Source organism: Penaeus vannamei, chromosome 34, assembly GCF_042767895.1.
Source record: "Penaeus vannamei isolate JL-2024 chromosome 34, ASM4276789v1, whole genome shotgun sequence".
Lineage (NCBI taxonomy): Eukaryota > Metazoa > Arthropoda > Malacostraca > Decapoda > Penaeidae > Penaeus > Penaeus vannamei.
This window is the reverse complement of record NC_091582.1, coordinates 3490476-3502975: the sequence shown is the minus strand read 5'-3', so window position 1 is coordinate 3502975 and position 12500 is coordinate 3490476. Positions and strand designations below refer to the sequence as shown.

The 12500-nt window shown below is 37.7% G+C and overlaps 1 protein-coding gene across 1 annotated transcript; it reads left to right on the top strand.

Moving 5' to 3' along the window:
• The first annotated feature begins 4240 nt into the window (after positions 1-4240).
• LOC138868040 (gelsolin-related protein of 125 kDa-like) lies at positions 4241-5822 on the top strand. The gene is made up of 6 exons (XM_070145479.1): positions 4241-4390; positions 4651-4811; positions 4856-4940; positions 5056-5369; positions 5534-5614; positions 5732-5822. Exons 1-6 carry the CDS (start codon positions 4241-4243, stop codon positions 5820-5822), a joined length of 882 nt encoding a protein of 293 aa, XP_070001580.1.
• Positions 5823-12500: the final 6678 nt, after the last annotated feature.

The window sequence follows — 12500 nt, the reverse complement described above, 5'->3', positions numbered from 1 at the left end:
TTCTTCTCTCTTTTTCTTCCTCTTTTCCTCTCTCTACCTCTCTTTGTTTCTCTTTACCCTCAAATCGAAAACCTAGTTATTTTGTTTTCTGTCTCCATTTATCTCTTTTTATTCTTATCGTCTCCATTCTCTCTATCTCCAATTCTTTCTTTCTTTCCGTTTGTCTCCTTCCTTTTCTCTCTCATCCCCCCTCCCCTTTCATTTATTTTCTCTCTCTCCCTTTCTTCCTCAATCTCTGACACCCCCTCTTCAAACCCCCCCCCCCCATCTCCCTCTCCCCCCGTCCCTTAAGTGCCACATTCATTTCGAGATCATTCTTACGGCAGGTGAGATGGCCCAGGTGTCACGCGATGATTAAAACGGCCCTCCCAGTGCCACATCACCCCCCCCCCCAATCACCCCCACCCAAGACAAGCTCGAGCCGTCAAGTGCCTCTCCCCAGTCGGGTCGCAGTTGCCAGATACCTCTTGCGGGCGAGTTTATGTGTCACCAACAAAGCCATGACGTAGGGGTTGGGTTAGGGATAATTAGAGTAGTTGGCAACCCTAAAGGCGCCTGTGTCATAGCACGTGGATTTAGGATGACATGTGCGATGGGGAAGAAGAAGGGGGGGGGGGGGGGAGGAGGAGGAGGAAGAGGAAGAGAGAGAGAAAAAGGAGTGATTGTAAGAGACAGAAAAATATAATTAAACATACGGCTGATTGGGTTTGATTACTTGTTTTTGTTGTTTTGTGGTGTTTCTTGTTTTGCCATTTCCTTTATTTTTTTCTTTTTCATATTTCTGTGTCCGAATGATAGTAATGATAATGATAATGATGATAATGACAGTAATGATGATATTGATAGTAATAACAATAGTAATAGAAATGATACTGATGATACTGATAATAGTAGTAATATAACAATAATAACAATCATGATGATAATGATAATGATAAAAGTGATAGGGATGATAATGACGATAATGATAGTGATGATAATACTACTAATAATGATAATGATGATAATGATAATGATGAAATTGATAACAATAGCAATAATAATATTGATAATGATAATGAAAATGGTAATATTAATAATGATAAGAATAATAATGACATTGATAATAAAAATGATAACATTAAGAACAATAGTGATAATAGAGATAATGATAATAGTAATGATAATGATAATAATTATAATAATAATGCTAATTCTAATGATGATAATGATAATGATAATAACAATAATGATAATGATAATGATAATAATGAAAGGATGATAATGATAATAATAACAATAACGATGATTATTATGATGAAGATAATTATAATAATGACAGCAATAATGAAAACAACAACAACAATAAAAAATAATAACAATAATAATGACAATAATAACAGCAACAACAATAATGACAATAATAATGTTGACGGTAATAATGATAATAATGATACTATGATAATAAGAAAAACGAAAATAACAGCAATAATAATGATAATGATGATGATCATAATAATAGTAATAACAATAGTAATGATAGTGATAATAATAATTATATTAACAATGATGATACTAATAGTAATAGTAATAATGACAGAGACAACAATGATACTTTTTGTTATGATTATTATCAATACTACTGTTATCATCATTGCTATCATCGTCATCATCACCATCATTAATTAATAATTATCATTAATACTCACAACAATGAGAATAAGCACTGCAGGTATTTTAACTAATAATGGCATAGATGACATAGTGATGATTATAAGGACACATACCGACACCCACGCATACACGTACCCCCTCCCCCTCCTCCCCCCTCCTCCCACCCCTCCCTAAAAAAAAAAAAAAAAAAAACAATGGTGCTTCAGTCTTTTGGACATAAAATCGGCTCTAAATTCTTGGCGAGAATGGCTTCCACTTCCTTTCTCTCTCTCTCTCTCTCTCACTCTCTCTCTCTCTCTCTCTCTCTCTCTCTCTCTCTCTCTCTCTCTCTCTCTCCCTCTCTCTCTCTCTCTCTCCTTTCCCCTCCTCCCCACCCCTACCCCCTTCTCCCCAGCCCTATATCTCGTCCTCTTCAACCCCAGCCTATTTCCCAGGCCTCCTCTCCCTCTCCCTCTCCCCCTCTCCCCCCACCCCAGTCGATCACCAGGTTGACTCCCCCCCCCCCAGGTCTATTTCCCGTCCCCCCCCTCCCCCCCCCTGGCCGAGAATCTTTTAATTGGACGCAGGATTTCGAGGGACTTCTTTATAGAGGGGGGGGGGGGGGGGGGGGGGGAGGAGGGGGAGGGGGAGGAGGGGGCAGGGGGAAGAATGAAGGGAAGTGGGGGAGGGTGGAGTGGGAGGGGAGGGAGGGGGGGTACTAAGATATGAGGCGACGTATGGGGATAGGGGAAAGGGAGGAAGGAGGAGGAGGGGGGAGAAGAGAGAGGAAGAAAGGAAGGGATAGGAGGGGGAATAGGTAGAGGAGAAGGAGGAGGGAGGAGATGGGGAGAAGGTGAGAGGGATGGAGGAGGAAGGGAGAGGATGAGTGCCGGAAGAGAAAGAGGTAAAGGGAAGAGAAGGAGAAATAATAGAAAGGAGGAGGAGAAAAGGGAGAGGGAGGAGATGGGAGAGGAGGGAAGAGTGAGAGGGGAAAAGTAGTGAAGACAGGAGGAAGAAGGGGAGATGATGATGAGGAGGGAGGAGTGAGGGAGACAGAGAGGAGAAGGGAAAGTGAGGAGACAGAGAGGAGAAGGGAAGAGTTAGGGAGACAGAGAGGAGAAGGGGAGAGTGAGGGAGATAGAGAGGAGAAGGGGAGAGTGAGGGAGATAGAGAGGAGAAGGGGAGAGTGATGGAAACAGAGAGAAGGGAGGAAAACCAAGAGAGACGAAGAAGGAAAGAGAAGGGGACACTAGGAATATAAGACAGACGAAAGAAAACAGGGTAAAAGGAGATTAAACGAAAAGAAGAAGAGGAGGAGAAGGATAAAGAGAATGAACACAGATAAAGAACTAAGAGAAGGAGCTGAAAGACAGAAGCCTGAAGACAGAAGAAAGAAAATGAGGGATAAGACGGAATAAAAGAGGAATAAAGATAAAAATGAGGACGAATAACATTTCAAGAAGGAAGAAGGGAGAGAAGAAAAGAAGAAATCTTTAAAAAATTCATAAGAAAAGTTGCAAGGAAGGAGACAGCTGTTGTTATCCTGACTCAAGGAAATGACATTTAAAAGACAAAGCCATAAATATTAATTAAGTCTTAAATAGGCAGGATACCATCATGACTATGACATGAATAATGATTGTCAATGATGATTTAGAGATAGATGACATTGATAATTATAATGATAGGGATAATGACAGTAATGATAACAATAACGGTGATGATAGTTATGATGATAAAAATGATATTAATAATACTAATAGCACAAATGATAATGACTATAATAATAATAATGACAATGGTAATAATAATAACGATAAATGTAATAGTTTTAACAATAATAAGGATTATGATAATAACAGCGATAATGATAATATTATTAGTAGTAATAATAATAACAATAATTTTAATAACAATGATGATAACAATAATGGTAATGATGACAATTATGATGATAACAATAATAGTAATGATGACAATTATGATGATAACAATAATAGTAATATGACAATTATGTTGATAACAATAATAGTAATGATGACAATTATAATGATAACAATAATAATGATAATGATAATAATAAAAATGATTATAATAATGATAAGGATCATAATAATGATAAAAGCAATAGCAACAATAAAGAGAATACTAATAATGATAATGGTAATAAAATGATAATGATAATAATAATAACAAAAACAAAGATAATAATGATAATAATAACTAGAAGCACTCAGAGGGCGCATACCTCCGCCAAGGCAACAGGGTCACAGATGCAATAAGGATATTCACACTTGAGGAATTACATTAAAATCACCTCTTTCTCAAGTACACTACTAACTCCCGTGTTTCTCCGTCTCGCAATGCTAATTAATCCTTTAAATGCATCCTGGATCTAGATCATGATAGACCACCAAAATTTAATGGCATCTGAGTCAATATTTCATAAATTTTCGCTTTATCCTGCTAACCAACTAACCGACAAATGAACCAACGCAACGAAAAAATAAAACCTCCTTGACAACAACAACAACAACAACAACAACAACAACAAAATTACAATAAAAAATATTACAATAAAAATAATCACGAAAACAGTAATATCACGATGACGAAAATAACAGCAATAGAAAAAAAGGCCAATAACGAACACAGCCGAATGAGAGATCACGGAATACAGGAGTCGACCTCGAACAATGGCCTCCGCGGGATCGACCTGCGAGAGTGTAATACAAGAAGGCAAATAGAGCAAGAATCTGTGAGGCAAGAATCTGTGATATTCAAGAATCTGTGAAGCAAGAATCTGAGAGGCAAGAATCTGTGAAGCAAGAATCTGTGATAATTTAAGAATCTGTGAGGCAAGAATCTGTGAAGCAAGAATCTGTGATAATTTAAGAATCTGTGAGGCAAGAATCTGTGATATTTAAGAATCTGTGAGGCAAGAATCTGTGAAGCAAGAATCTGTGATATTTAAGAATCTGTGAAGCAAGAATCTGTGATATTTAAGAATCTGTGAAGCAAGAATCTGTGAAGCAAGAATCTGTGAAGCAAGAATCTGTGAGGCAAGAATCTGTGAGGCAAGAATCTGTGAAGCAAGAATCTGTGAGACAAGAATCTGTGAGGCAAGAATCTGTGAAGCAAGAATTTGTGATATTTAAGAATCTGTGGAGCAAGAATCTGTGAGGCAAGAATCTGTGATATTCAAGAATCTGTGATATTCAAGAATCTGTGATATTCAAGAATCTGTGAAGCAAGAATCTGTGAAGAAGCAAGAATCTGTGAAGCAAGAATCTGTGAAGCAAGAATCTGTGAGGCAAGAATCTGTGAAGCAAGAATCTGTGAAGCAAGAATCTGTGATATTTAAGAATCTGTGAAGCAAGAATCTGTGATATTTAAGAATCTGTGAGGCAAGAATCTGTGAAGCAAGAATCTGTGAAGCAAGAATCTGTGAGGCAAGTATCTGTGAGGCAAGAATCTGTGAAGCAAGAATCTGTGAAGAAGCAAGAATCTGTGAAGCAAGAATCTGTGAAGCAAGAATCTGTGAGGCAAGAATCTGTGAAGCAAGAATCTGTGAAGCAAGAATCTGTGAAGCAAGAATCTGTGAAGCAAGAATCTGTGAGGCAAGAATCTGTGAGGCAAGAATCTGTGAAGCAAGAATCTGTGAAGCAAGAATCTGTGAGGCAAGAATCTGAGAGGCAAGAATCTGTGAAGCAAGAATCTGTGATATTCAAGAATCTGTGAGGCAAGAATCTGTGAAGCAAGAATCTGTGAAGCAAGAATCTGTGAAGCAAGAATCTGTGAAGCAAGAATCTGTGAGGCAAGAATCTGTGAAGCAAGAATCTGTGAAGCAAGAATCTGTGATATTTAAGAATCTGTGAAGCAAGAATCTGTGATATTTAAGAATCTGTGAGGCAGAATCTGTAGAAGCAGAATCTGTGAAGCAAGAATCTGTGAACGGCAAATCTGTGATATTTAAGAATCTGTGAGGCAAGAATCTGTGAAGCAAGAATCTGTGAAGCAAGAATCTGTGAAGCAAGAATCTGTGAAGCAAGAATCTGTGAAGCAAGAATCTGTGAGGCAAGAATCTGTGATATTCAAGAATCTGTGAAGCAAGAATCTGTGAGGCAAGAATCTGTGAAGCAAGAATCTGTGAAGCAAGAATCTGTGAGGCAAGAATCTGTGATATTTAAGAATCTGTGAAGCAAGAATCTGTGAAGCAAGAATCTGTGAAGCAAGAATCTGTGAAGCAAGAATCTGTGAAGCAAGAATCTGTGAAGCAAGAATCTGTGAAGCAAGAATCTGTGAGGCAAGAATCTGTGATATTTAAGAATCTGTGAAGCAAGAATCTGTGAAGCAAGAATCTGTGAAGCAAGAATCTGTGAAGCAAGAATCTGTGAAGCAAGAATCTGTGAAGCAAGAATCTGTGAGGCAAGAATCTGTGAGGCAAGAATCTGTGATATTCAAGAATCTGTGAAGCAAGAATCTGTGAAGCAAGAATCTGTGAGGCAAGAATCTGTGAAGCAAGAATCTGTGAAGCAAGAATCTGAGAAGCAAGAATCTGTGATATTTAAGAATCTGTGAAGAAGCAAGAATCTGTGATATTTAAGAATCTGTGAGGCAAGAATCTGTGAAGCAAGAATCTGTGATATTCAAGAATCTGTGATATTCAAGAATCTGCTTCTCTGATTAAAGAAGCTTCTGAGTGAGTCGTCAGCTGTATTTTCTGCCAGTCATCCTCCGACGTTTGCTCATAATGGAGACTGTAATCAAATAAACCTGAGCAATAAAGCTTGGTACATGGAAGATTACAATGCCGGGTATGTGTGTGTGTGTTTATGTATATATATATATATATATATATATATATATATATATATATATATATATATATATATATATATGTATATATATATATATATATATATATATATATATATATATATATATATATATATATGTGTGTGTGTGTGTGTGTGTGTGTGTGTGTGTGTGTGTGTGTGTGTGTGTGTGTGTGTGTGTGTGTAAATGTATATACATAGCAATACACAGACAAACACACACACACACAAATATATATATATATATATATATATATATATATATATATATATATATATATATATATATATATATATATATATATATATATATATGTATATATATATATATATATATATATATATATATATATATATATATATATATATATATATGTATGCATGCATATATATATATATATATATATATATATATATATATATATATATATATACTATGCATGTATATATATATATATATATATATATATATATATATATATACATATATAATTAGATAGATAGATAGATGTAGACATAGGGATATATATATATAATTAGATAGATAGATAGATAGACATAGACGCACGCCCCCGTGGAATGAGCCCAGCAGGTCCCGGAGAGCCGCTTGAAGGAGGCAAGCGGGCTACTCACTTCCACATTTACACGCACGTATTCCAGCTCTTAGAGGCGGCGTTTGCACAGACCCGTGTTTGCTTAACTTTCCAATTCTGCTGATACGACAAATATGCTAAAAGTCTCTCTCCAGCGATGGCAAGAGCGCGCGCCTTCCCGGGGGGGAGAGAGAGGCGAAAATCCCATTGCGAGAGAAGGGGAAGGTCAGCCACCGTGCGCCGCGTGGGGGGAGCGCTGTCTTGCCCCCGCTCGCTGCAAATATGAGCTGAATGCCTAATGCAATCTCCTCTTGACATCTGAGATCTCGGCTGTTGATTGTAAATTAGGGGAATTATCAATTATTGTCCCCGGCGAGAAGCTTGCGTCACGTCCCCGGGCGAGTGGCTCAGGGCTCCCTTCGAGGGCTTCATTAGGGTTATTGTTGGGGCCATTGAAGCCTCGGTCGCCGCCCCCGCCGTCGTTGCTCCCGCCCGCGTCGCTATGGGCGTCGCTGTTATCACCTTCGCTCTATCGGGGTCGTCGCTGTTATCGTCGTCGCCGTTATCACCTTCGCTCTATCGGGGTCGTCGCTGTTATCGTCGTCACTGTTATCACCTTCGCTCTATCGGGGTCGTCGCTGTTATCGTCGTCGCTGTTATCACCTTCGCTCTATCGGGGTCGTCGCTGTTATCGTCGTCACTGTTATCACCTTCGCTCTATCGGGGTCGTCGCTGTTATCGTCGTCGCTGTTATCACCTTCGCTCTATCGGGGTCGTCGCTGTTATCGTCGTCGCTGTTATCACCTTCGCTCTATCGGGGTCGTCGTCGCAACGTTGCAATACGACAGCTGATAATTGCTGCTGAAAAGGGACAACGTTTCGAATCCTCCTGCTCATCTGTTCCGTTGTCTCTCCTGTTATCTTATTGCTATTATGATCGTTATCACTGTTGTCAACGTTATTGTTATCATTATTATCATCATTAATACTATTCTCATCATCATTATCATATTCTTTGTTGTTGTTATTATTATCATTATCATCTTTATCATTATCATTGTCATTATTATTATTATTATTATTATTATTATTATTATTATCATTGTCATTATTATCATTATTGTTGTTATCATCGTTATTACTGCTATTATTATTATCATTACTATATTTATCGTTATTACTATTATCATTATTGTTATTTTCATCATTATCATCGTTGTCATTATTCTTCTTATCATCATCAACATAATTGTTATTAACATTATCATCATTACTATTATCGTAGCCTTTATCATTATTATTGCTATCATCATTATCATCATCATTTTTATTATTAACACTGTTATTTTTATCATTATTATTATCATCATTATTACTGAAGTGGACATGGAAGTCGCCTTCTGACGTCAAAAACGAAATTGACTTCATAATTTCAAATAGGCGCGATATAATAAAAAATGTAGAGGTTATAAATAAAGTAAATGTAGGCAGCGATCATAGAATGGTGAGAGGCGAAATTAAAATACATCTCAGAAGGGAAAGGAACAAACTAATGAGTAAACCACAGCCAAACTTGGCTAACTTGAGGATCAGAGCAACAGAATTTAGCCTAAACATCCAAAACAGATATTCACTCCTCCGCGACGAAGATCTCAACATCGACCAAATCAATAAACAGTCAATGACATAATAAAAGAAGCTGCACTTGAAGTAGGAGGAAAGAACGACAATCGAAGCTCCAGCAAGCTCTCGGTAGAAACTAAACAGCTTATGCAAAAACGTAGAGACATGAAAGTATCGTCAAATAGAGACAAGATAGAATTGGTTGAACTAACAAAGACCATAAATAAAAAGAAGAGGGAAGATGTACGGAAATTCAATACTCAAATAATAAATGAAGCAGTGATTTCAGGTACCAGCATGAAAGCAGCTAAAAGAAGACTAGGAATAGGGAGAAATCAAATGTATGCAATTAAGAAACCAGACGGAGAAGTAACACATAACAAGAATGAAATCATCAAAGTAGTGGAAGACTTTTACAGGGATCTATACAACTCAAACGAACAGCCACAAATAGAAGCAAACGCGGTAACTAGCGACGTACCTAATATCACAAAAGAAGAAATAAAAAGAGCACTTAAAGGCATGAAGAGAGGGAAAACACCAGGCGAAGACGGAATTAGTATAGACCTCATATTAGATGCAGGAGACATCGCAACAGTGAAACTAGCCAATCTTTTTAACAAATGTCTTCTCAGCGGAAAAACTCCGAAAGCCTGGAAAAATGCAACAATTATCTTGTTACACAAAAAAGGCGATAAAAAGGATTTAAAAAATTACCGACCCATAAGCCTCCTTTCGGTTACTTACAAACTGTTCACGAAAGTCATTACAGCTCGCATCTCTGACAGTCTGGATTCCAGCCAGCCTAGAGAACAGGCAGGCTTCCGCAGGGGATTCTCAACAACAGATCACATCCACACGCTCACCCAAATAAGAGAAAAAGTAAACGAATATAGGAAACCCCTGTGTATGGCATTCATCGATTATGAAAAGGCATTTGACTCTGTACAAATACCAGCAGTATTAGGTGCTATTCAACAACAGGGAGTTGAGGAGGTATATTGTAATATATTGGAAGATATATACAAAGATGGGACAGCAACCATCAAACTCCACACAGAAACCGATAAAATACCAATTAAAAAAGGCGTTAGACAAGGCGACACCATCTCACCAAAGCTGTTTACAGCCTGCCTCGAGGAAATATTCAAGAAATTAGAATGGGAAGGGAAGGGTATCAAAATAGGAGACGAACACCTAAACAACCTAAGATTTGCAGACGACATTGTTCTCCTTAGTGAATCAGCTGATGAACTGCAGCAATTAATAAACGATCTGAATAGAGAAAGCCTAAAAGTCGGACTTAAGATGAACAAGAAAAAGACTAAGGTTATGTTCAACAGCAGAGTCCCACTCAAACAAATACATGTACAAGGCGAAGCACTAGAGGTAGTAGACAGGTATATATACCTAGGACAACTCGTGCAGAATCAAGTGAACAGGAAATAAAGCGACGAATCAGTCTAGGCTGGAGTGCCTTCGGCAGGCACAGTAGCACACTAAGAGGTTCCTTGCCATTGTGCTTAAAAAGAAAAATCTTTAATCAATGCGTCCTCCCAGTTATGACCTATGGGTCAGAAACATGGACTACAACCAGGTTACTGGAGAGGAAACTAATAAGCGCCCAGAGAGGGATGGAAAGATCGATGATGGGAATTAGCCTGAGAGATCGGAAGAGGGCGACGTGGATCAGAGAACAGACGAAGGTAAAAGATATACTCAAGAGCATTAAAAAGAAGAAATGGCAATGGGCAGGGCATGTATGTCGGAGACAAGACGACAGATGGACAAAGAAAGTAACAGACTGGACTATAAATAACTTAAGGAGGCCAAGAGCCAGACCAATGACACGATGGCGCGACGAAATAGCGAAATTTGGGGGCCAAGACTGGAAACAAACATCGCAAGACAGGGAAACCTGGAAAAGAATGGGAGAGGCCTACGTCCTGCAGTGGATTGACTCAGGCTGATGATGATATATATACATATATATACATATATATATACATATATATATATATATATATATATATATATATATATATATATATATATATATATATATATATATGTATGCATGCATATATATATATATATATATATATATATATATATATATATATATATATATATATATATATATATGTATATATATATATATATATATATATATATATATATACATATATGATTAGATAGATAGATAGATAGACATAGACGCACGCCCACGTGGAGAGCCCAGCAGGTCCCGGAAGCCGCTTGAAGGAGGCGGGCGGGCTACTCACTTCCACATTTACACGCACGTATTCCAGCTCTTAGAGGCGGCGTTTGCACAGACCCGTGTTTACTTAACTTTAATTCTGTGATACGACAAATATGCTAAAAGTCTCCTCCAGCGATGGCAAGAGCGCGCGCCTTCCCCGGGGGGGAGAGAGAGGCGAAAATCCCATTGCGAGAGAAGGGGAAGGTCAACCACCGTGCGCCGCGTGGGGGAGCGCTGTCTTGCCCCCGCTCGCTGCAAATATGAGCTGAATGCCTAATGCAATCTCCTCTTGACATCTGAGATCTCGGCTGTTGATTGTAAATTAGGGGAATTATCAATTATTGTCCCCGGCGAGAAGCTTGCGTCACGTCCCCGGGCGAGTGGCTCAGGGCTCCCTTCGAGGGCTTCATTAGGGTTATTGTTGGGGCCATTGAAGCCTCGGTCGCCGCCCCCGCCGTCGTTGCTCCCGCCCGCGTCGCTATGGGCGTCGCTGTTATCACCTTCGCTCTGTCGGGGTCGTCGCTGTTATCACCTTCACTCTATCGGGGTCGCCGTTGTTATCGTCGTCGCTGTTATCACCTTCGCCCTATCGGGGTCGTCGCTGTTATCGCCCTTCGCTCTATCGGGGTCGTCGTTTCCACCCTTCGCTCTATCGGGGTCGTCGCTGTTATCATCTTCGCTCTATCGGGGTCGACGTCGAAGCGTTGCAGCACGACAGCTGATAATTGCGGCTGAAAAGGGACAACGTTTCGAATCCTCCTGCTCATCTGTTCCGTTGTCTCTCCTGTTATCTTATTGCTATTATGATCGTTATCACTGTTGTCAACGTTATTGTTATAATTATTATCGACCTTAATTCTATTCTTATTATCATTATCATATTCTTTGTTGTTGTTATCATTATCATTATCATCTTTATCATTATCATTGTCATTATTATTATTATTATTATTATTATTATTATTATTATTATTATCATTGTCATTATTAGCATTATTGTTGTTATCATCGTTATTACTGCTATTATTATTATCATTACTATATTTATCGTTATTACTATTATCATTATTGTTATTTTCATCATTATCATCGTTGTCATTATTCTTCTTATCATCATCAACATAATTGTTATTAACATTATCATCATTACTATTATCGTAGCCTTTATCATTATTATTGCTATCATCATTATCATCATCATTTTTATTATTAACACTGTTATTTTTATCATTATTATTATCATCATTATTACTATTATAATAATTATCATTATTATTATTATTGTTATTAATATCATTATTATCATTATTGTTATCAGCATTATTACTATTGTTATTGTCATTATTATTATCATTATCATTATCATCATTATAATCATTATCATTATTATTATCATTATCATCATTATCATTATCATCATTATCATTATCATCATTATCATTATCATCATTATTATCATTATTATCATTATCATTATTATCATTTTCGAATTATTATTATTATCGTTATAAGTATTATCGATTTTGCTACTAATTTCACCTTTTGTTCTCA

Excerpts from the sequence above, each read along its gene's own strand:
- LOC138868040 (XM_070145479.1), top strand. The coding sequence starts at position 4,241 with ATGACGAAAATAACAGCAATAGAAAAAAAGGCCAATAACGAACACAGC. Across the intron at positions 4,812-4,855 it reads AATCTGTGGAGCAAGAATCT|AATCTGTGATATTCAAGAAT; the intron begins GTGAGGCAAGAA and ends GTGATATTCAAG. Across the intron at positions 5,615-5,731 it reads TCTGTGATATTTAAGAATCT|AATCTGTGAAGCAAGAATCT; the intron begins GTGAGGCAAGAA and ends GTGATATTCAAG.